The sequence below is a fragment of the Benincasa hispida genome, chromosome 10, assembly GCF_027475165.1.
Source record: "Benincasa hispida cultivar pf3 chromosome 10, pf3_genome.v1.1, whole genome shotgun sequence".
Classification (NCBI taxonomy): Eukaryota; Viridiplantae; Streptophyta; class Magnoliopsida; order Cucurbitales; family Cucurbitaceae; genus Benincasa; species Benincasa hispida.
Genome location: NC_143487.1, coordinates 46,008,752 through 46,035,633, shown reverse-complemented (window position 1 = coordinate 46,035,633; position 26,882 = coordinate 46,008,752). Strand labels below are relative to the sequence as shown.

The 26,882-nt window shown below is 30.4% G+C and overlaps 1 protein-coding gene across 8 annotated transcripts; it reads right to left on the bottom strand.

Moving 5' to 3' along the window:
- Nucleotides 1-3,428: 3,428 nt before the first annotated feature.
- On the bottom strand, nucleotides 3,429-7,216 carry LOC120088503 (U3 small nucleolar RNA-associated protein 18 homolog). 8 transcript variants are annotated; one of them, XM_039045862.2, is made up of 5 exons: nucleotides 6,795-7,187; nucleotides 6,656-6,717; nucleotides 6,515-6,574; nucleotides 6,210-6,293; nucleotides 3,429-5,350 (listed from the first exon to the last, which is right to left on the bottom strand). In XM_039045862.2, exon 5 carries the CDS (start codon nucleotides 5,334-5,336, stop codon nucleotides 3,627-3,629), a length of 1,710 nt encoding a protein of 569 aa, XP_038901790.1. In that variant the 5' UTR covers nucleotides 5,337-5,350; nucleotides 6,210-6,293; nucleotides 6,515-6,574; nucleotides 6,656-6,717; nucleotides 6,795-7,187; the 3' UTR covers nucleotides 3,429-3,626. The 8 variants fall into 8 exon arrangements, with proteins under 8 accessions (XP_038901790.1, XP_038901794.1, XP_038901791.1 ...); XM_039045866.2 differs by having other exon boundaries at nucleotides 6,660-6,717; nucleotides 6,795-7,180; XM_039045863.2 differs by having other exon boundaries at nucleotides 6,508-6,574; nucleotides 6,795-7,166.
- Nucleotides 7,217-26,882: the final 19,666 nt, after the last annotated feature.

Genomic DNA, 26,882 nt, shown 5'->3' with positions numbered 1-26,882 from the left:
CATTTTTCCTTATCCTTTGCAGCTTTAAATAACCTATTAAACTAAATTAATTTTAAATTTTAGGAAATTAATCGAAAAATGATTTTCCAAGCCAAATTTGTCTAACTCCCCTCTCAGCCAACTTATATTTCCAACAAACTGTTGTTCTTTATTTCCTTGTAACATTTAGCCAAACACAACTATTATTCACTAGTCAAGTTCTCAATCATGACAAGTTGCTCCAAAGTATTAATACGTTTCTAAAAGAACTTGCATTTGTCAAATAATTTCCCATTTTAACTTCAACATTTAGCATCAAAAATTGCTTAAGTCATACAATCCAAGTTATCCATTTAGGTACATACTAAATTCACTTATTTAGATTAATCCTAAGCATAAACAAAAGAAAAAGAGACAAGGGCTTACAAGTCAGTACCTTTTTGTGAATTTCGTCCTCGAAATTTAGCTAAAACTCATCAGAGTAAAACAGAGGATATTTGGCTCTCATTGTTCACTTTCCCAAGTTGCTTCTGAAATTAAATTAGAATCACCAAGAAGCTAAATAATAATGAGAAGAGATTATAGAAAATAGCAAATGACCAGAAAAATGAACTAAAATAGAGATGGTAAGTTATTAAAATCAAGTATTTAGTTCCATTTTATTATTTAATTTTAAATTTTGAGTCCAAAGATAGTTTAAGTATTACATAAATATAAAAGGTTAATTTTGTCTAAAAAAAGGAGTTTTCTTCACATTCGTTAATACTATATTCTTATAATATAAACTTATTAGTTGGTTCGATAGTACTCGTTTGATTTTGCAGTTAAGTTATTCTAATTATTGTAGTAAAAGAGGGTCAGACCAGACTAGCTCGAGAAGTCAAAGTTCAAACAATATATAATTAATTATTAAAAAACTTCTCAAACTTTTTATTAATTCAAACACCCTATGTATGTAGGGGCATATCTATTAAGGAAATAGTAGGTACGTGCTCCCTCTTAAATAATGACGTTATATATTTATGTATGATTTTTTATTAAATATAAAATATGTATCGTATTTTATGTATATACGTAATATGTTTTATTTGAAAATCATGTTATTATGGTTGCTTCAATGAAGCGCAAGGGAATCTCTTTCAAGGTTTTAGTTGAGGTTTTCTTTTTTTACCTAATTTACTTTGCGTGAAATCGTGATTTAATCTTTTTTTTTAATCATTTCGATCAAATCAAATCTTGTTTTTCTTTTTTTGTTATTATTTAAATTGTGATTTAAGGCTATATTGTTATTAATATTTTTCTTTTAATATGATTCAAGGTTACAATCGTATTAGAAATTTTAGAAAGTTTACTTTGAAAGAATTTATGTGAGTTAATTCGATATTCAAGATTTTTTTCTGAATGGTTTGAGTTTATTTTTTAAAATAAATCAATAGTTTAAGTTTATTGTTGTAGGGTTCTTTAATATTTTCAACAATATTTTTCTTATTTTCCCTTCCACCGATTGTCCAAAGAAATATGATCCAAATTAAAGTATGTCCATTTTTGTTTGCCAAGTATTAACCCACATTCAACTACAATCAATAATAACCTTGTTAAAACATTTAAAAGTTTAGTTTATTGACATCAACATTTTCTATTGATGTCGATGAACATTTTAAAGACATTGATATCAACCATTTTTCAATATTTTCATTGAGATCCTTTCCTATAATTGAAGGTTTAGTAAATTACAAGTTTAGCTTTTTGACTTTCAAGTTTGTATCTATTTGATTTCTAACTAGTAAAAAGTTCAGTATGTCTAATAAGTCTCTAACATATTCAGAAAATGTTAAACTGATGAACAAAAATGAAATTAAAGTTTATATATAATGTATCTCTAAATTTTAGTTTTATATCTAATGTGTGTATAAGTTTGAAAAATATTAAATAAATTATGGCCTATTAGGCAATTACTAAAGTTCAAAATCTATTAGAAAGAAAATTGAAAATTGGAAGGCTTACAATACATCGAGGAAGACACTAACAAAAGGCCAAAAAAAAAAAAAAACGTTTTGTTTTCAAAACTTAGATGAAAATTTCACTTAGGCTATTCATACCATTTTTTTCCAATTCTTTTGCACTTCCTTTTTATTTAATAAATTACAAGTAAAAACTGAACAAATTATTTAAAAATAGATGAAAGTGTCAATGATGAATGAAATGATAATATAAATCAAAATCGATAGTTAATAGAAACATCCAAATTATTGTCTATTCAATTTGAGGTAGAATAAGGGAGATTGTTGTAGCTTTTAAAATAATTTATAGAAAAATTAGAAGTAAAAAATTTTTTGATAAATTTTGATTTTAAATTAGAAAAAACTAGTTAAGGTGTTTGGTAAATTAATACTAAATTAGTATAATTTAGTTATATAATTATTTGAAAATATATATGATTTGAATTGCAACCATTTTTGTTTAATTAAAAAAATTATGAAATAACTATTTTTAAAAAAAATAATTGTTATAAGTATTTGAATCAATTAAAATTTGGAATAAATGTGAAAAAAAAAATTAATGAACTGAAAATTTAAAATGAGTTAGAAAAGATACCAAATTTTTAGAAAAGCTAAAATCTAAAAACTCCATCAAATAACTTTGGTATGATAGAAGAATTTTAGGTAATTATGGATAGATTAATAAATAAGTCATTTTACCAAACAGTCTAACGATTAAAATTCGATTAAAATTATTCTAAAATAACTTTTTAAGATTTTAAAAGCAATCTCAATCAGACCTTAAATGAACTAATAATAAAGAAAATGGAACTATCCAATAATAAAAAGTCATTTCATTACCAATTTCATCGAGTTAGAATTTCATCCCATAGGGTGAGTTATTATAGTTGGCTAAAACTTTCGTAACTTTCTTTTCTTTATTTTAGTACAAAAATTTAAGGTGTATTTTGAATACATTTTCAAATGTTTACTTTAAAAATAAATCATAATTGAAGTATTTGATAACCACTCATAATAGCTTTTTAAGTGTATTTTAATCGTTTTTTTATTAGAATTGTTTAAATAAAAATGAGTTGTTTGAAAACCACTTTTTTCTCAAATTAGTCCAAACAAATCCTTAATGAGAGACTTCAAATGACTACTTTGCCTTTATATCAATTGACCTATATATGAGAGTTCTATCAAATCATAAAGATAAATTTTAACTTTCTTCAAATCATAGAGACCAAACTTGTACTTATTTCTAAAAGTTAAATTGTGAATGTCCCATTTGATAACCATTATATTTTTAAAAAGTTAACCTATAAACTCTACTCACACTCATAAAACTAGTTTTAAAAATTTTGTTCTTTTCATGACATTTTATTGAATTTTGATGGTAAACAATAAGAGCAATAAACTTAATAATGAGAGCAATAACAATAAGTTCTCAATAAAAAGAACCCACTGTTGAGAGGAAAGTACTCCATACCAAATTATGAAACGTCAAGTGTTAATCTTAACAAGAAAGAAGAGTTTTTAATAAGTAGAAAATTAGTAAACAACATGTGATCTACAGTAAACTTGTCTAAAGTAACAGCTGATTGTAATAACTAATTTAGGTATCAAAACTGTTCCAGCCAATGATTAAGCATATGGAGATCAAATCTATGCATGCTGATAATGATGTAGTTTATACAATAATACCTTTCCAGCAGCATTTCCCACAGCCATGTAACCTCCTTCAGGACTGAAATCCAAACAGGAAGGGTACTGAAGGTTCTTCTTCGGTGGGGGCCAGTTCGAAAATATAGTAAAAGAAGGAACGTGTATCAACTTCAAACTACTTTTCTTCATTCTTGAACAGATGGCCAATATTTGAGCATCATGATTGAATTTGAGAAAGTCTACTTTGGTGGTCAGATTCTCAATGGCTTTCAATGGCTTTTTCTTGCCCCCTAAGAATTCTTGTCTGTTGTAGATGTTAACAATCCCACTGTCAGAACCAGCTGCAAACAATGCTCCATTTGGAGAGGTACATAGTGCAGTACCATTGATGCAACCTTCGTCGACAGCCTTGTGGATGCATGTTCTTGTTCTCAAATCCCAGTGGTAGACCTGCCCGTCACCGCCAGAGCTCAGTAGCTGTCGTCCATCATCTGCAAATGCTAAAGAACGAACGCTTCCATTCATCTTAAGCGTTCCAATGAGCTCCTTAGTTTTGGTTGACACTAACAGGATATAGCCTTCATTGCCTATAAACGCGACTGTGCTAGAATCAGGAGAAACTTCAAAAACTTCAAGGCTTTTCTCCTCTCTACCCACAAGAGGGCCAATTTTATCTACTTTTGCTTTCACTAGATCGAGACTATAGAAGAACTTTCTCCTCCCAGCTATGATAACCTGAGATCCATCAGGCAAAAATGATGCCTTTCGTATGGGGCAATCCTCAAGAAAAATGCTCTGAATTTTGGTATTTCGTTTACCATCAATCTGAAAAAATCTAAGCTTTCGATCCAACCCAGTGGCTAGGAGTAACTGAGCGTTGCGATGAAACTGAACCGAATTGATAGGACCATTAGATGGCTCCTCTGCATTAGCATCTACAAGTCTTGAGTATCCAAGAAGACCAGGCATCAATTTTGCACCACTCTTCACGACAAGATTCTCACTTGTTCGAAGGATATCATCAATAGAATCAACATTAGCATAACCATCAGCCAATGCAACTGCATTTTCATCATCTGATGATAGATCATCATCATCACTGTCAGCCCTGGATGGTGCATCAAGTTGAGCCCACTCGGTGCCTGGGTTTAGCTTGGCATGTTGAGCCCTCAGTCTTGACACGTACTCTGAGCCGGAAATCAAATTCTCATCTCCTTCCTTCCTCAATTTTCTCAGTCTACTAACATTAGTAATATTGACTGTGGCCTTCTCCTCTTCCTCATCAACCCATACTGGTTTTCTTTGCTGAAGTTCCTCCTTATTCATACTCTCATCTAGGAGCTCAAAATCCTCTTCGTATGCAGAAAGGGAATTATTTGCAGAGCGGTCCATTATGTACAAAGCAGGTACTTTCTCCTCAGAACTGAAACCATTTCGCTCTTCATCCTTTCCAAATTCAACAGGGGAATAGAGTGATCCAAAAAGAAAGTTTTCGAGCTTCTTCATTTCCTTTTGTTGTTCTTTTACTAGTTGCTCATCTTCTTTTTTGTGTTCTTTCTTTCTCTTCTTTCCTCTAGTAGTATCTAGAACAGAGTTTTCTACATCACTAGCATCTCTGTTTCTCGACAGAGATGACAAGCCAACAGTATCCTCCCCTGTAACCTTCTCAATACTACTAATTACCGCAACATTTTGTGATATTAAACTCATCTTCCACTCAGTTCCTGCAAAATCAATCATACTGACAAGTTAACCACAAAAATCATCAGAAGTAAAAGATCTCATAACCCATAAGCTCAATTTATTCCTTCATGTAAATTGTGCCTTTAGTCTTAATGTCTGAAATGAAGTAGTTGAACTCTACAACTACAACACGGAAGAAAAATAATCCACACTCATATAACACAGTGATTGGTCCATTACCATTTAATTGAACGATTACTCTTAATGAATAATTGAAAAATATGTCTAAACTTATGTAATGATTAGATCCATGAACACAACTTTTTCTACCGTGTATGAGAGTGCAAATCAGCATTTATGGTCACTAATCTAAAATTGCCACGTCATTCTACCATTAGTCAACTAACAATCAACATGGATTAGAGACCATTTAGAATCATTTTTCAAACTTCGGAAACTAAAATGTTCATTTTGAAACTTGAGAGACCAAATAGACACCAAATTTAAATCTCAAGGGCTAAAAGTGTATTTTACCCTAGCTAAAATTACACTATAAAATACACTATAATTTTGAAATAATTTTTTGTTATAAGAGAAACTCTCTTCCCATTTTTCACCTTACTTTCCCCTACACACTCGCAATGTTCTCAACCTCACCTGATGCATGAGTACTACAACATAACACTAAACCATGTTCTGTGCCAAAACACATAAAACAACAGCTCTCAACATAAACCATATGTATATCTAGACATTGTCATCAAACAACAGATTTGTAAACAGGGCCACTTAATAATTCCTCAATGTGCAAGTTATTACAATGTTAGCAAAACACCACGACATGCTTATATATATCCATAACACACAACAAACAAACTCCCCAACTAGAATTCCTCTTACCTAGTGCACTCCTAAGACAATCCCAGATGTCCCTTCAAAATGGCCTTAAGACTTATAGCTCGAAGACTCCAAATTAGCCCCAAACTACATAAGAGCGTTCATAATAAGTTTAGAAAGGTCCAAATAGAGACTTACCACCTAAATCTTAACAAAATCTATTTGGCCCTTCACCAAAAGAAATGTCCGGAAGAGTTTGAAACCAATCGGAATATACAAGTAAGAGCTTCTAAGGATTAGAAACCACTCCAAATCAGTTCAACCATGTTTGAAAAGGCCTAAACAGAACTTTAATACTTACAACTCACCAAAACAGACTTGAAACTTTGCTAGAAAAGTGTTCGAACTCGTCCGATATCAGTCCGTTGCTGAAAAACGAGAGGTGCTAAAGTTTAGAAACTAAGCTACAACACTTAGAAGAGTTCGATAGGAGTTTAGGGCGTCTTTACCCACTGAATTCTGTCCAAAAAGATCCGAACGCTTGCTGGATGGAATTCGAACTAGCTTAAATCTGCATATTTGAAGCCGAAATAGAGCGGTTAGCATTAAACAGAGGCAAAAAGGGATTGGGTTAAAGCCGAAACTCACCGAAAGAGGAAAACGTTGCTGAAAACGTTGAAACCGTGCGAGTCACAAAATCGGAGTGGTTCGAAGTCTAGTTTCGAATAGGTAAACGCTGCTTGAAATCGGAAAAGTGTCCAAAACTCAATGTAGTCGGAATGAATCAGTGGTCGCCGCACCACTTGAGGCCCAAACGCGCTGCGGAAGAGGACGTTGTCGCGTGGGTCACCACCACCGGAAGTATTTGTCGCTGCGCACCTGTTCTTCGCGTGAGGAGGGAGCACCGCCGTGGGTTTTCTTCGCCGAAAGGGGAAGACGATGGGGATGGTCGGCTGGAAGAAAGAAAACAGAGGGCTCGACAGTTACCTCACGCCCAAGGAGAAAGATGGAGATTAGGCTAGGGCTTCAACTTCATTTTTTTGTGATTTTTGTTTTAATTTTACTTTCCTATTTTACCCTTAAATTTTTTTTACTTATTTATCTCTTTGGTTTTAAAATGACGGTGTCGATAAAAACATTTTATCCAATGTTGATGAGAATATCGATAATATGTTGATATGAATGAAAAATTGTAAACATTCAAAATTAAAATAAATTATTTAAATTAATAACTAAACATCTATTATGAATATTATAATAATAAATAGATATTGTTTCGTGTCCCAAAAGTCTTGTATCATCCTTCATGTTGTCCATATGTCTTGTAATTATTGGTGTATATATAAGTTCACATCCTACTTGTCACTTTGCCTATAAATAGTGATATTTTGTGGATCTTAAAATTACATATACATTGTTGAGAATTCCACTTCAAAATTCCACTAATTTACATATTATCCAATTTTATAATTTTAGTTATTTTATGTTTTAAATTATTTTATTTTATATTATATTTTATATATTTAATATTATTATATTATATTTTCTCCATATCCGTGTTCTCGTAATGCTCCTCAATTTCACAACACGAAATCAGCACGAGCTCCTATCATTTTATCTGCTAAAGGTAGGTCCTAAAGATATGTCGATTTTTTCTTCTTTGTTATAATTAATAAATTTAATGTTATTTTACATATTCAATATCTATTAAATTTCTAACATAAGTACAATATTTTATGATGGTGCTGCCATGACAAATCTCAAAAAATTAGAATTTTTCGCCCTTGATATTAACAACAATAATTATTTGTCATGGGTACTTGATGCCGAAATTCACCTGGATGCTACGAACTAGGGAGAAACAATTAAAGAAGTAAATACGACATCCAGTTAGGACAAAGCAAAAGTTTCGTCATCATATCCACGAGGGATTGAAAATGGAGCATCTTACAATAAAAGATCCTTGTATCTTGTGGAAAAATTCGAAAGAGAGATATGATCATCAAAAAACGGTTATTCTTCCTAAAGCTCGTTGTGGGTGGATGCACTTGAGATTACAAGATTTCAAATCAGTAAGTGATTACAACTCCACATTATTTAAAATGAGTTCAAAATTATTGTTATACGGAGAAAAATTATTGATGCCGATATGTTAGAGAAGACATTTTCTACACTTCATGTCTCGAATATGCTTCTGCAGCAGCAATATCGAGAGAAATGTTTTAAACAATATTTTGAATTAATTTCATGTCTTCTCATGACCGAACAAAATAACGAGTTATTGATGAAAAATCATGAATCTCGACCAACTGGAATGACACTATTCCCTGAAGTGAATATTGTGAATTTTAATAATAATCATGGTCGAGGTCGTGCCCATGGCAGATGAAGAAATAATTATTATTTTCGTGGTGGTTGTTTTAATTATTCAAATTTCAAAAGAACCATACAAAATGATGAACACAAAGGAAAAGCTCCACAAGATAAGAGTTCAAAAAGTGTTGAAAACAAATGCTTCCGATGCGGAATGACTGGGCATTGGTCACATACCTGTCGTACGTCAAAACACTTAGTTGACTTCTATCAAGCCTCCCTGAAGGAAAAGGGAAAAAATGTGGAAGCAAATTTTACATACCAAGATAATGATATATTTGTAGGATTAATCAACAACAGTGGAAACACAAGGATCATCTAAGCACTCAAATTCACTAATTTTGGCAAAATATAAAGCATGCTTTTGCAAAAACAAGTGAGTTTCAAGACATACCTCTTGTAGAACTTATTCAAAGCTCCTTCACCAGTTGCTATCTTCTCCAAATCTTATTGTAGACCACCTCAAGATATTCCCCACTATTCTCTTGGTGCTCTAGATTGAGTTGTGGGACTCAAAACAAGCTTGAATCAAAAGAAGAAGGAGAAATGCTCACTATAGAAAACTAGTTGAAGAACTCTTTCTTTAAACCAAATTTTCTCTCAAAATCTCTATAGATTGGATGCCTGATTTTCACTTCAATCTCTTCATTATATTGCAGATCATCATGCAAAGGAGAGACTTGCATGAGTTGCAGCTCATGCTTGGAGAAGATAAGGTCAAGAAGATGCATTATGTGTGAGCTACTTCAAACATGGATAATGGAAAATCTCTTTTTTCCATTTTAATGTTTTTTTTTCCTCCTTTTCAATTTTATCATATATTCAAATTTTGATTTTAAAAATATATTTTGATTTTAAAAAATAAAAATTAATTAATTTCATAAATTAATTATTAAATAAAACTTAATTAATTTAATATCAAATATTAAATTAATTTTAACACATATCCATCTTTATATATTTAAATCATATTTAAATATATATAAATTCTCCTATTCCGTTTAATTCTTAAATTAAACACGTAATTATATCTCATATAATTACAAATTCCCTTAATTCTAATTTAAACATTTCAAATTAACTTATCACGCTATTTTAGAGCTAGTCCGTTACGAGCTAGTAGGGGAACCTCGCGGATCTATAGATCATGGGCTCCAACGATCGAGATTAATTGGCTAAACTCATTAGACCAAATTAATCTCCATTCGTTAACTAATGGGTCACTCCACTAAAGCCCATAGTTGCATTCCCCTCACTGTAGATATATTATGTCCACATGATTTAACCATAATCAGCAAGTCGACCCTACACGGGTTGTTCGTAATAACGGCTGGGTCAAATATCTGTTTTTCCCCCGAGATTACGTCTTATTCCTCAAATCCCCACTAATCCTCTAATGAACAATTGGTTTGTGATCCAATCACTAAACCAAATTCTCTCAGCCTAGTGAGAGAGTGGGGCCCCTTGTTCAAGACCTGGATTTAGTACTTGAAAGAACAACCTTTCTCCTATCCCTATATCAGGTAGGCGTGAATTCCGTCTTGCACCCTATGTCCCTAACTATCTATCCGGTCTTACCCCTGAAATGGGAGTCCTATTGAGCCTGCGCTGTTGAGTCAACCCTCAACTATGTAAATCTAAGGGCAATCCCGAATAAACAGAAGTTCATAATTAGCTCAGGATTAAGATCGAGTTACCTAGGTCATCTCGGTAAAATAGTCAGTCTTAAATAGTAAACAGCGTTATAAAGTAAGAGTGACTTATTTCTTGGTCCTGATCTTATGCAAACTCATTGCATAAGACGCCCCCACTCCTCATGTCATAAGATGTATGAATTAGGATCACATTGTATATAGCACTTTACAACTTTTTATAACAACTACAGAGTAGGGCGCATCCATGGTATTACCATAATAATGTACCCAACCTTATTCATGTACCATAGATCATTTTGACTATTTACTCGAACTTGATCCACTCTTATGTCTCCACATAAAGTTCAAGTACTCATACAATAGTCATGGGTCTTAGTTTATTGAATTTAGACTTTCGTACAATTTATGAAATCAATAACAAATATATTGATTATAGAAAATATTTATCATTTTACAAACTGCGAGTTTTTAGGACATAAAACCCAACAATATTTGACCCATTCCATATGAAAACTTTGGATGTGGCGAACTTCTTTGAAACTTTTGAAGAGAAAATTGGCGCGGTTGATGTAACATCAAGTGTTTCTATTGATTTTGAGAATATCTAGACTTAATTTATTATTTTCTTTTACCTATCTTCATGTTCTTTTAGTAACTTTTGTATATTTTAAGTTTTGTTTTTCTTATTGTAATTATTTTCTTTTAATGAAGAAACATGCATCATTTTCATATGTTGGGTGATTAAAAAATGAGCAAATAGGATTTATGTCTGGAAAATAGCACAACTACACACACAATATTTACAAATAAAAAATACTTTTCCAAATTGGCAGTGCTGAAAGCAAAAGTAAATATAATATCAGGTTCTGCAAACTTGATCGAAGGTTTTGGAAAAACAAATATTAGTTTGCCTACAGGAACAAAATTTACAATTGACAATGCATTGTTCTCTAGTCAAACAAAGAGAAATATTCTAAGTTTTAAAGATATACGTTGCAATGGTTATCATATTGAGACTACTCATATACGAGTATTTGAAACATATGCAACAATGAACCTGAAGTTCATAAATCCAGACACATTTACAATTTGGCATGACCGATTGGGTCATCCAGGATCTATCATGATGAGGAGAATTATCGAGAATTCAAATGAACATCTATTGAAGAGCTAGAAGATTCTTCAATCTAATGAATTATCATGTGATGCTTGCTCTCAAGGAAAATTGATAATTAGATCATCACTAGTTAAAGTGAGGACTGAATCACCTGTATTTTTACAACGAAATTATGGTGATATATGTGGACCTATTAACCCACCAGGTGGACAATTTAGGTATTTTAGGGTATTAATAGATGCATCCAATAGATAGTTACACGTGTGCTTATTATCAAGTTGAAATCTTGCATTTGCAAGATTACTCGCTCAAATAATTAATTTGAGCATAATTTCCTAATTATACAATTAAGACCATTCGTCTTGATAATGCTGGTGAATTTACATCCCAAGCTTTTGATAATTATTGTATGTCAACTGGGATAAGTGTTGAACATCCTGTAGCTCATGTTCATACACAAAATGGTTTAGTAGAATCCTTTATAAAATGTTTGCAATTAATTGTAAGACAATTACTTATGAGAGTTAATCTTCCTTCATCTGTATGGGGACATGTTATTTTGCATGTAGTGTCATTTGTACGCATTAGGCCAGTAGCTTATCATAAGTACTCGCCATTACAATTAGTTTATGGTCATGAGCCAAATATTTCCCATCTGATAATTTTTAGGTGTGTAGTATATGTTCCAATTGCTCCACCACAACGCATTAAAATAGGTCCTCAAAGGAGGTTAGGAATATATGTTGGATATGATTCCCCATCAATTATTAAATATCTTGAACCCATGATGGATGATGTATTTACTGCACGATTTACTGATTGTCATTTTAATGAGATAAATTTTCCAATATTAGGGGGAGGAATTAAGAAGTTGGAAAAATAAATTATATGGAATGAATCGTTATTGTCTCATTTAGATCCCCTTACAGATCAATGTGAACTTGAAGTTCAAAAAATAATTCATTTGCAAAATATAACAAAACAATTGCCAGATTCATTTATAGATGCAAAGAAAGTAACTAGGTCACATATATCAACTGGAAATATTCCATTGATAATTGATATCTCAACACAACAAGATGTCACTAATGAGTCTGAAACACACCAGAAGCTGATAGGTCAGTGGGTTCCATTGATAAAAATTCTCGAAAACTAAAAATAATTAATAGTGAAAAAGACTTGGTTGAGGATGTAAATACCCATGAAGAAATCATCAACATGACTAGTGAGGAAGGTGAAATACCTAAAGATAATAATGAGATTTCAATAAACTATGTCATGTTAAGAAAAAGATGAAATCGTACTAATGTAATTATTGAAAATATTTTTGCGTATAATATTGCTCTTGATATTATATCTAAAAATGAGGATCCTGAACCAAAATCTGTTGAAGAATGTCGACATAGAAAAGATTGGTTTCAGTGGAAAGAAGCAATTGAGGCAGAATTAGACTCACTTTCAAAACGTCATGTTTTTGGACTAGTAGTCTGAACACCAAAAGGTGTTAAACCTGTGGGATACAAATGGATATTTGTGAGGAAAAGAAATGAAAATAATGAGGTCACAAGATAAAACAAGACTAGTTTCACAAGGTTTTTCACAAAGACCTGGTATTGATAATGATGGAGACATATTCTCCAGTGGTGGATGCAATTACACTACGATATTTAATTGGCTTGACTGTGTATAAAATTTTGGATATGCATCTTATGGATGTAGTCACAGTATATTTATATGGATCTCTGGTAATTATATTTATATGAGAATCCCAAAAGGATTTAAGGTACCTGAAACATATACATCAAATTCCCATGAATGGTAGTCAATAAAATTACAGAGATCACTATATGGATTGAAACAATCAGGACGGATGTGGTACAATCGCCTGAGTGGATATTTATTGAAAGAATGATAACAAAATAATCCAATATGACTATGTTTTTTTATAAAGAATCAAGATGAGAATTTACTATTATAACTGAGGCAATAGAATATTTTAAGAAAGAATTTGAGATGAAAGATCTCGGAAAAAAAAAAAAAATTGGCCTTGGTTTGCAAATTGAGTATTTAACAGATGGAACATTTATTTATCATTCAACTTATACAGGAAAAATTTTGAAAAAATTTTATATAGATAAAGCACATCCATTAAATATTCCAATGGAAATCCGTTCATTTGATATAAAGAAAGATATATTTCGACCTCGAGAAGATAATGAAAAATTCTTGGTCCTTAAGTACCATATCTTAGTGCAATTGGTGCACTTATATGTTGGGTTTTATGTCCTAAAAACTCGCAATTTGTAAAATAATAAACATCTTCTATAATCAATATATTTGTTGCTCTTTATTGATTTCATAAATTGTACGAAAGTCTAAATCCAATAAACTAAGACACATGACTATTGTATGAGTACTTGAACTTTAGGTGGAGACATAAGAGTGGATCGGATTCGAGTAAATAGTCAAAATGATCTATGGTACATGAATGAGGTTGGGTACCTTATTCTGGTGATACCATTGGATGAGCCTACTCTGAAGTTGTTACAAAGATTTGTAAAGTGTTGTATACGATGTGATCCTAATTCGTACATGTTATGACATGAGAAGTAGGGGCGTCCTATGTAATGAGTTTGCATAAGATCATGACCAATAAATAAGTCACTCTTACTTTATAACGCTGTTTACTGTATAAGACTGACTATTTCACCGAGATGACCTAGGTAACTTGATCTTAATCCTAAGTTAATTATGAACTCCTATGTATTTGGGATTGCCCTTAAATTTGCATAGTTGAGGGTTGGCTCAACAGCACCAGCTCAATAAGACTCCCATTTCAGGGGTAAGACCGGATAGATAGCTGAAGACATAGGGTGTAAGACGGAGTTCGCGCCTTCCTGATTTAGGGATAGGAGAAAGGTTGTTCTCTCAAGTATGGGTCTTGAACAAGGGGCCCCACCCTCTCACTGGGTTGAGAGAGTTTGGTTTAGTGATTGGATCACAAACCAGTTGTTCATTAGAGGATCAGTAGGGATTTAAGGAATAAGACGTAATCTCGAGGGTAAAACAGATATTTGACCCAGCCGTTATTACAAACAACCTGTGAAGGGTCAACTTGCTGATTATGGTTAAAGCATGTGGACATAATATATCTATAGTGAGGGGAGCGCAACTATGGGCTTTAGTGGAGTGATCCATTAGTTAATGAATTGGGATTAATTTGGTCTAATGAGTTTAGCCAATTAATCTCGATCGTTGGAGCCTATGATCTGTAGGTCTGCGAGGTCCCCCTACTAGCTCTAGAATAGCGTGATATGTTAATTTTAAACGTTCAAATTAGAATTAAGAGAATTAGTAATTATATGAGATATAATTACATATTTAATTTTAGAATTAAACGGAATAGGGGAATTTATATATTTCAATATGATTTAAATATATAAAGATGAATATGTGTTAAAATTAATTTAATATTTGATATTAAATGAATTAAGTTTTATTTAATAATTAATTTATAAAATTAATTAAAATTTTCATTTTTTTAAAATCAAAATAGATTTTATAAAATCAGATTTTGGTTTTATGATAGAATTGGAAAAAGTAAAAAAGCAAAACACTAAAACGGAAAAAAGAGATTTTCCATTATCCATCTTTGAAGTAGCTCACACATAATGCATCTTCTTGGCTTTGTCTTCTCCAAGCATGAGCTGAAACTCATGCAACTCACTCTTTTACATGTTGATCTGCAATATAATGAAGAGATTGGAGTGAAAAACGATGAGGTAATCTATAGAGATTTTGAGAGAAAATTTGGTTTGAAGAAAGAGTTCTTCAACTAGTTTTCTACAGTGAGCATTTCTCCTTCTACCCTTGATTCAAGCTTATTTTGAGTCTCACGACTCAATCTAGAGCACCAAGAGAATAGTGGGGAAGATCTTGAGGTGGTCTACAACAAGATTTGGAGAAGATAACAGCTGGTGAAGGAGCTTTGAAGAAGTTCTACAAGAGGTATGTCTTGAAACTCACTTGTTTCTGCAAAAGCATGCTTTATATTTTGCTAAAATTAGTGAATTTGAGTGTTTAGATGATCATTGTGCTTCCACTGTTGCTGATACAATCCTACATTATATTGCATTTTCAGTAAATTTATTAGCTAGATATAGTTCTTCTCCTACAAAAAGACATTGGAATGGAATTAACCATGTACTCCGTTATCTCCGATGAACAATCGATATGGGATTGTCTTATTCAAATAAATCAAATTCCGATCTAGTTGGTTATGCAGAATCTGGATATTTATCTAATCTACATAAAGCTAGATCTCAAACATGTTATTTGTTCACATGTAGAGGAACTACTATATCATGGCGATCGGTGAAATAGACTATAGTGGCCACTTCCTCAAATCATGCTGAAATTCTTGCAATTCACGAGGCTAGTCAAGAATATGTATGGCTAAGGTTAATGACTCAGCACATTCGTGAAATATGTGGCTTGTCTTCTAATAAAAATCTTCCAACAATATTATACGAATACAGCACAGCTTGCATAACCCAAATCAAATGAGAATATATTAAAGAAGATAGAACAAAGCATATTTCACCGAAGCTTTTCTACACTCATGATCTTGAAGAAAATGGCGATATCACTGTACAATAAATTTGTTCGAAAGAAAACCTAGCAAACTTATTTACAAATGCATTACCAACTGGAACTTTTGAAAAATTAGTGCACAACATTGGAATACCATGACTCAAAGATCTTAAGTGATGGTTTCGTGAGGGGGAGTAAATGTTGGATTACAGAAACATGCAATGGAAGAAAACAAGATCATTGAGCATTCTATTTCCTTAATTTTGACATTAAAACAAGCATGTTCATAGAATATTAAGAAGGTTCCAACACATACCTTTGAAAATCCCCCTTAAACAAGAATTTAAGTTACAATCTTCTCCTATTGAAGTCGTGGACCACCCAAAGATCTTCTTTACTACTTTCAACCTTGAATTTAAGTGGTGGAACTAAAAAATAGAGTGAATTTATGAAGGAATGTAGAGGGTTTTGAGGTGAGGATAAAGAACTTAGCAAGAACAAATTTTTCAGCAACTAATCAGCCTTCAATTCTGCCAAATTGGAGTGTTTTTATTCTTTAACTATATGCACACATGATTGAATTCAATCAAAGACACCTCCAACTTGAAGATTGAATGGGATAGATGTGTGAATTGTAGACTTCCACCTACTAATTGGTGAAACATTGGATTTTTCCATTAAGTGGAAAATACAATTTGAAATTTAATTTCAATTAATTCAAAATTAATTAAATCAAAGTTTCAGAATTCAATTTCTCAAATTGAATTAAATTTAAAAATTAATTTGGTTTTAATTAATTAAACATATTTGATTAATTAAATAATAATTTAATATCAAATATTAAATTAACCACACTCATAATATTAGACATGAATCTTATTCATGTAATTAATATTTAAATCAATATTTAAATATTATAAATTCTCGAATTTCGTTTAATTTCGATAAATTAAACGTTAATTGATTATATCGAATATAATTATACAAACCCTAATTTGAAATTGAACTATTCAAATTCAAACCTTAATCTCAATTTTAATATTTCAAATTGAAATTCAATTTGAACACTTCAAATCGAAATCATTCCAAATTCAGTTAATTTACTAATTCAAGGTGTTCATGTTTTACGAGCTAGTAGAAGAACCTTATGCACCTATAGATCATGAGCTCCAACGATTTGAGATTGATTAGCTAAAACTCTTTAAACCGAATTAATCAATATTCGTTAACTATCGAGTCACACCACTATAATGTTGAGATTGATGTCCTAATTCTCCCGGGTCTTGTAGTTTATAAACTTTGTACACATTGTTATGAATAAAATAAGAGTCATTTTATTTTCATTTACCCATATCCAATAAACAAAGATTCGTGGTTATTGTGTGTAAACTTAAGCATGTATATGAGATATACAAGTGTATCATGCCTTAAGTAATAACCTAAAAGGTTTGTAGTATAAGGATAAAGGAGGGATACCTTATCCTGGTGACAAACTACGGATACGGCCCCCTTTGTAAAGGTTTACAAGTGTTGTGAACTACTACAGATGGTCTGATCCTGACCATTCATGTGGATATATGCGAGTGGGGGTGTCCTATAAAATAGTTTGTATAAGACCGAACCACGAGATGATTAGTCTCTTTATATAACGTCGTTGATACTTGAGACTTACATCTCACTTAAAAGACCATGGGTGACATGACCTTAATCCTAAGTGTTTTGAGAACTCCTGCCTTTGAGGGCGGTCCTTTGATTAGTATGAGTGAGAGTGGCAAGCCTACCTTTTTGGGAATTTGTCTGACTGGGAAGCTGGGAACTCAGTTAGACAAGACGGAATTCACTAATTCCCTAAAGTAGGAGTATAGATAGATTGCTCCCTTAAGGACTGATTTCGGGTCTTGAACATAGCGGTCACATCCTCTCTTCAGAGAGGACCCAATCATAGTAAGACTATGACTTATCGTTCATTAGAGGAATCCGTGGTCTAGCTGTACTTACGAGCGATCTGTGAAGGGTTATCGCACTATTGATTTTTGGTCTTTAGTGGAATGTTCTGCAGTTAACGGATGGTGGATCTCGTGACTAAAAAGTTTAGTTAGTTATTCACATACCGTTGGAGCTTCAAGCTACAGGTTCATAAGGTCCCCTTAGTAGCTCAATGGATTCAAGTTGAGAATCAGTTGTTGATGTTGATTTGAAATGTTCAAAACAAGAGAAAATTAGATTATATATGATATAATCAGTGTGATGTATGAGATACATCAAGTGGAGGATTAATGTAAATGTGATTTACATTAAGTACCATAAAATAGAAAAAGAACTATGGTTATATGTTTCATGAGATGAAATATTAAAACTATAGGTTATAAATATAATATGGTAAGTTGATTATCATATTTATTTATAATATATTAATTATATGATAATTAATTTCTTTTTCTCTGATAATCGATTTAGTGGGAGGTTATTGGTGGTCTTATAGAAACCGTGAGATAAAAGGAAATTTGTTTTCCTAAAATTAGAGAGTTGCTTATTTCGAAAAGAACTCGGATAAACAATCAAGTGAAAGTATTTCACTAAGCAATAGCTCATAGAGACTAAATGGTCGTGTACATTGACTATACAATAGTTCATCAACTGATCGTACCTAAACGAACGTGTGGCTAAGTTTATACGATAGGCTGCCATTTACTACACGATCGAGCACATAGTCTATATGATAGACCTTCTTATCACTCATTTGCTCAATCATCTACACGATCGTTGTCCTCTAGTCTCTTCCTCAAAGCCAATATCATACAGAGCCCACAACTCCTGGATTTTTACACCGAGAATACCTAGGTAACCATTGTGGTAGTGACCTCACTCAACTTGATTGGTTTCGAGGAGTCATTGGTCGTTCGTTGTGTTCGTGCTATTAATGGTGTTGTGCACTAGTCGTTGCATTCGAGTATTGCTGGTCTTAGACGTTTGGAGATTGATCGAGGGATTCGTGAATAATGGTTCTTCAAAGGTATGCATACTCTATCCCTTGACACTCTTATAAATTGTTGTAATTTCTAGTTTTGTGTGACTTATTAGTTTCCGTTCTTGGAATGTAATTGTTTGTGTTCAATTTCGAATGGAATTTGAAACGATCCTTTCACTGCTCATGAAAATCCCCATGCTTGATTTCCTTCATATAGCTCGATAGTTGCACTCTCCTCACTGTAGATATATTTATGTCCACTTGATTTAACTATAATCAGTAAATCGACCCTTCACAGGTTGTTCGTAATAACGGCTGGATCAAATGATGTTTTACCCCTGAAATTATGTCTTGCTCCTTAAGTTTCATTGATCCTCTAACGAACAATTGGTTTTGTGATCCAATCACTAAACCAGATCCCTCCCTGGCCAATGAGAGGGTGGAGCCCCTTGTTCAAGACCTGGATTCAGCACTTAAGAGAACAACCTTCCTCCTATCCCTAAATCAGGTAGGCTTGAATTCCATCTTGCATCCTATATCTCCAGCTATCTACCTGATCTTATCCCCAAAATGGGAGGCTTATTGAGCAGTGCTGTTGAACTACTCTCACTTATGCAGATCAAAGGATAATCCTGAATAAATAGGAGTTCATAGTTAGTTCAGGATTAAGGTTAAGTTACCTAGGTCATCGAAATAGTCAGTCTTAAATAGTAAACAACGTTATAAAGTAAGAGTGACTTATTTCTTGATCCGATCTTATGCCAACTCATTGCATAGGATGCCCCCACTCCTCATGTCAATACATGAACGAAACAAAATCACTTCGTTTGTAGTAGTACCTTACAACAGATTATAACAACTACAAAGTAGGCTTCATCCGATAGTGTTACCAGAATAAGACACCCAACTTTATTCATATACTATAGGCTGTTTTGGTTATTTACTCAAATTTGATCCATCTTTATGTCTCCCATAAAGTTCAAACATTCATATAATAGTCATGGATCTTGGTTTATTGGATTTAGTCTTTATAAGTGCAATTTACAAATTCAATAACAACTTCATTGAAGAAATGTTGAATAGCATTTATATTGATAATAGAAAATGTTTAACTCTACAAACTGCGAGTTTTAGGACATACAACCCAACAGTAAATATATTGTATTCTGTTAGAAGTATATATTATATGAAATATGTAATCTTTTTCCTTCACTAGGTTTTTTTCCCATTGGGTTTTTCCTAGTAAGGTTTTAACGAGACATATTATATATATTATAATAATAAATAGATGTCCATTGCTTAGTGTCCCAAATCCATGTGTCACCATTCATGTGTTCCATGTGCCTTGTAATTATTCATGTTTGGTGTCCATGTAAGTCCACATCCTACTTGTCACTTTACCTATAAATAGTGACATTTGGTGGATCTTAAAATTACATCTACATTGGTGAGAATTTCACTTCAAAATTCCACTAATTTACATATTCTCCAATTTTATAATTTTAGTTATTTTATGTTTTTAGTTTTTTATTTTATATTATATTTTATATATTTAATATTATTATATTATATTTTTTTCATATCTGTATTCCTGTTGTGCTCCTCAATTTCATAACAACATCTTACATTTTATGATTTTTTTTATATTCCCATTCGTGACATTTTATTACTTAACTTTTTTTATTCTTTATGAATTTTCTTACGAAACATTTTTATCAAAATACCTCTTTTACAAAAAGACTCCGCCACTTCTATGATAATCACCTTGGCCTATGAAAATCTAAAATATATATATGTATATAAATATAACTATTTCAATAAACTGTGATTCATAGACATACGTGCGTACGTGCGTTTTGCATAATTTTAAAATAGATATTAATTATATTCCACTAATAGATGTATGTTGAATTTTACATGGTTTGATTGGTACTTCTTTTTAGCTTAAGAATTTTATTATACCATATCTACATAATCCTTAAGTTGTGTACATATTTTTAGTGCATAATTTCATATATAATCTCTCTATATTCGGTAACATATAGTTAAAAATAATTTATTTTGCTACTTTTAAAAATTAATGATAAATAGAAACTAAGTTTAAACATTATTTATTTCTTACATATATTAATGATAAATAGAAACTAAGTTTAAACATTATTTATTTCTTACATATATAAAATCTTATATAAACTTAAATACTATTTTTCACATAAATATTAAAACACGTTTGTAAAAAAGAAAACATAAAGATCTTAAATAGTTAATTTTAAAATGAAAATTTTAAAGGTTCGTTTAATAAAAAAAAATAAAAATCTCCCATTTTTTTAGAACGCACATAAGTTTATTTCAAAATTTCAGCCATGAAATATTTTTTTAAAAAAAGAAAATCGCGATTTACTTTTTGTTATAAAAAAATAAGATATAGTTAAAATAGGGTGTGTGCATAATATTATGTTCTTTTTGGATGAAAATGTTCCTTTTGCTAAAGACTTCAATAACTTACCTCAAATAATATAGGGTGTGTGCATAATATTATGGGTGATTTTGGATTGAAGGGCATAATCGACATTAAACAAAAACAAATATAACATGTTCCACGTGATAACAAGACATGAGTCATGTGCCTTGTGCATGGCCCTACCCAATTTGTTTAAGGGATAACTTGGTTCGACCCCAAAATTATATTTTAGATAAATAGGTCAAACTTCTTATAAATACATCATTTTGTCTCCAATAAACATAAGGTCACTCTCACTTTCAAACTTCCAACTTGTTGCACTTCTTCATTTTCAAATTTAGTATGGCAAGCATCATGATGGTTTACAAATTTTGTTCATTTGCAGGTCCCGTTCTTCCTTATTTAAATAAAATTATCATTGTTATCATGTAAAGGTTAGACAATTTTCTTAGTTCAACGATACCATCAACCCATAACGTTTTTTTTACTAGTAGCTCTCAAACGGAATAATGAGATAAAATTGGGTAATTGTAATTGATAGTATTTTTAGGACTAATTATTTAGTGTATAGCAACATTTTAAAGGAATTGTAATAGAAAAATTTATTAGTGATAGACTCCAAGAGTTGAAACTAAATTTTGTTATATTTGCAAACTCTTTTACTTTGTATTATATCTGTTAATATATACTTTTGACATGATTCCTACATTTACAACTACCTAATGAAATTTCTAATATCCGAATGTGTCCTAGAAAACGAAAAAATGAAGAGACCTATTCCAATTTCTAAATTTATAGACCCAACAACATTTATTTATTTAATAATTATTTTTCTCTCTAATTTTTTCGATGGATTCATATTTAATTTAAATTTATTAGTAATTTTTTTTTCTTTTTTTGTTTTTTTCCCTTAACCTTTTGAGATATCTAATCTATTGAAGTCGGCTCAAATCGATTACTTAAAAGAATCATAGTAAGCAAAATTAATTGTGATAAATTCATAGTTATATTGTCATCATAGTAAGCAAAATTAATCGTGATAAATCCATAGTTATATTGTCTAAGGATGGGAGAGTTATATTATAAAATTGAAATATATTATGTTTATATTATCTAAGGCTCATAAGTTCTTTAGGTCTATATTATGTATTTTGTCATTCTGAAATCATATACATATCATTTAGTAGAGAGGAACTCTTATATGTAAATAGGTTGTAAATATGTTGTATGATGGACCTACTTATGCTATCTGAGTTCTAATTACCTGTAAAGATTAAACGAGTTGTTTGTATATATATCAAGTATTTCAAGAGCAAGGAAACAGGTTACAGGTTATAGATAAGCAGTAGATGTCATAAGATGGTTGACATTTGCTGTCTTCACATCCCTGGTTAATAGGGTAGCCTGGGAATGGGTGTGACATTAGACTTCATAGCTTTTGTATGTCTTTTGATCTTCAAGGGAGTTGTGTTCTTCAGATCTTTAAAGCTTCAACCATTGGATCTTTAGAGCTTTTGAATTTCAACCTTCAGAACTTTAGAGCTTTGGAATTCCGGTCTTTAGAGCTTAAGAGTTTCAACCTTTAGTTATTCCAACAATCCTCCCTCCAAATGAAGGGGTAAAGCCTATATTTCTAAAGGTTCCTCATGGACCTTACATGGGCTTGACCTAGTGGCTTTTAGGTCCGAATATTGGGTTTGAGCCCAATCCTTAATTTGACTCACATTTTACTATGGGCTTGAATTGTGTTGGGTCCGAGTGACTTTAATTACTCGGCTTTATCTAATTTATAATTTTCACAACGAGCTGGACTTTCATTCTGATGATGTGGAAACTCGTGATTAGCCAAAATTTCTCATTCAAAACTTAGAATTAAACATTAAAAAAATTTTCCAACCTTTTAAGAAATTAACTTAGTTCACTTAAGGGCTCACTTAAGGATTAATCTAACATCCTATTTTTCTAAATTAAATTAGTCTAAATTTAATAACATGGGGCGTTACAAGTATGTTTTTTTTTCATATTCCCAGTCTTCTTCATCAAATCTAATGTCTACTTTGGTAATATATGCTCTTAGTTGAATATAAAAAAACAAAATACTTTACCCTTCAAAATACTTTAAAATTGATTTTTCAAAAACGGGCCATTCTTTTATTGAAGAAGATGAGTCATTTTTCTTTAATATTTAATTTTAATTACTTTTAATTATTTCTTTCTTACTAATATATAATCATTTAAGAAAAAAATTAAACATCAAAATAATATTTCATACAAAAAAACATATGCTATAATTGAACTACAAAAGGGAATTTAATGGTTTTCAATTTTATTTTCTTTTGTTTATTGAATATAAAAAAAAAAATACATATGAATTAACTAATGGATGTTAACCATAGGCGATTGGTAATATTAATATTAGGAGAGTTAAAAATGATTTAAAATAATCAACAAAAAAAAAACCATTTTTTTGTTTGGTATAATAGATAGTAAATCTATTCAAATCACTTTTAAAATCTTCCCGCAACTTTTAATTTTCATATTTTTTTAAATTATACCATATTATTTCTTTTTAAGAAAGTTAAAGTTATTTTCCTTAATACTTAACAATTAATCTATAGCAAACAAAATATAATATTTTAAACAATTATCTAAAAAACTATAAATATAAAAAATGTAATCTCTTAATGGTAGATCTATTTAGTGATTATCTAAAACATAAGAATTTGATATTTACTCCATTATACCTGGTCTAAACTGAAATTTTAACAAATACTACTTAACTTTCTATTATAATTTTTTTCTAAAATCACAATCACTGGCAATAATTATTTTAAAAGTTACGTGAATCTCAAACTAAGTTTAAATCTATTTTAGTTGATTCATACAATTAAATTACACAAATTTAAGATTCATTTATCAGATCCGTAACTAATTGTTTATAATTTAAAATTAAAATTTATTCAGTGTATTGATATTTTCCAAATTTAAAATTAATTTGGTAACTTATCTTTTCATTTGTTGCTCTTAAATGATAACTAATACAAGTTGTAGTTTGATGACACTAAAAAAAATCATTAAAAAAATCCAAAATTTACCTTCTTTTTTTTTTCAACCAAAGTGTTTTTTATATTTTCAATTTAGTGGCTCTAAAGAATTAAAGAACGAAAAAACTTGCGTGTTCTCTTAAATACATCTATTTTGGTGCATCTCAAATATTGTTTAATAAAATAAGAACAATGAAGCTACATTTAATCCTTATACTCTCCACTTATTAACCCACACAAAAAAAAATTAGAAAAAAAATATCTTTTAAAAATAAAAATATTATGTGATAAAATTTTATTAGACAATACTTGAGATGTACGTGAACGAAGCACCCAAATTTTTTTTATAAAATAATGTATGTGAAATTTTTGTTATTTAAAGATAATTTTTTTCTCATTCTATTTCTATAGTAAAAATATGGTTGAATAGCAATAGAAAGTCTAAAGAGTAGAGTGCCTTGAATAAAAAATCAAAGAAATGAGGTACCAAAGTCACCTGACAGTCACGGACCACCGCAGAGCTGTCAAATCAGAGAGACATTGAGAAAATAAAATTTTTATATTTTGGAAAAGAGAGAGAGAGAGAAAAAAAAGAAACCAAATGAAAAAAGGCCACTAAAATTGAGTATCCCATTATTAAATGTGTAAAAATCAAATTTTATGGCTGTGTGGATAGATATAGATATTAAATATCTGAATTTTAAATATTTGAGATAATTAATATCTATATTTGAATTTATAAGATAATTAATGTGTAAAAATTTAATTGATGTATATAAAAATTAAAACTAAATAATTATTTAATCAAATGTAAGAGAACAAATAATGTAGTTATAATTAATTTAATTATTTAATATGTTATTATATTGATTAACTATTTAATCATTTAAAATATCAATAAAAGAATATTTTTTAATTAAAAATTATTCAAATTATTTTTATTTAATTAATAAAAATAATTAAATAAATACGCATTAATTAGAATTTAAATAATTAATAATAAAATTTTATATTAAATAGTTAAGATAACATAAAATATCAATGATAAATATATTAGTTGAAATTTATTAAGTCTAAATAATATATTTATATTTAATAGTTAATTAAAATTAATAGTAATGACTAATTGATATTGATTTATTAATTAATCATACTTCATCTCCCAGGTATAAAAATCCCACAAATATGAAGGGTACTAAGAAACTCATGTCAGATGCATTTTAAAGTTATCTGGTAATAATATCATGTGTTTTAAAAAGTGAAATCATGTAAAACAAATACAAATATTAAATATTTATCAGAAGTCTCATGACAATATCTTTAAAGTTGGTAAAATTTTCCATTTTTACCATCAACATCTAATTTTATAAACTTAAACCTAAAATAGATAAGTGTAGTACTTTTTAAGACAAGATATACTTTTGGTTCCGAAAGTTTGATTGATATCTACTTAGTTGTTAATAATTTTTTTAAAAAGGAATATTTTAGTTTCAAAATTTGAAAATTAGTTTTTCAATTATCTCTGAAATCATTTGACCATTAATTGACTAACAGAAATCGCATTATATTTTCTTTAGTTAACTAACATTCAAATGACTTTAGGGACTATTTAGAGTTATTTCTCAAATTTCGAGGATTAAAATGTTATTTTTGAAACCTCATCAACTAAATAGACATTTGATTGATTGATGTAGAAAATTAACCATGAAATAACTCAGCAAAATTTATAAATTTCACTTAAAAAACATCTCTAATGTCATACTATTTCTCTAAATCTTATTAATTGCATGCCAATATATGTTTCGTAATTTGATGTAGGTGCAAATACTTTCTTCAACAATTTCTCGGACGAAAGTTTACCATTATATATAAATTACATTTTTTTCCTTTAAAGTTTAAGTTGGAAATTGCGACATAATTTTAATATATTTTCCACTGAAACTATAAACGTAGATTTTTTTAAAAAAATCTACCTCTTCTAGTAAAATCTTACCACAAACTCAGATCTAATTAAATCAAAGAAATTTTACCATTCATTAAGTTTAACATATTACAAGATTGATATCTAGTACACATTTGATGAAGTGTTAAAAGGAGGATGAACTTTTGATCTAATGCATTGAACTCGAGTTTAAATGTGTATTTTGATTTGTTATCCTTAATTTTTGTTTGAAGTAGTGTGTCTTATGATATATTTATAAATATATATAAAATTTAGGTTAATGAAATTTAAAATTTTGGTAACAATCTATTAAGGATATTAGCTTTGGCTCATGAGTTAGCCTCCCACATGCATCGTTATAAAGTGACGAAAGTTTGGTTTGAAAATCATCTACCATAAGTAGTCTTAGCTCTCGATTCTAATTATATCCTCCAACTTTAAAGTAAAAATAGTGCAAACAAATTAGAGTTGAGTTAAGCTCACATTGACATTTATATATTAATGTTGAATTTTTTGTCATAAAAATGTTATATTTCCATGAAAATGTTTTTTTTGCTAAAGACTTCAATAACTTACCTCAAAT

Coding starts and splice junctions, on each gene's coding strand:
- LOC120088503 (XM_039045860.2), bottom strand. CDS start 5,336: ATGAGTTTAATATCACAAAATGTTGCGGTAATTAGTAGTATTGAGAAG.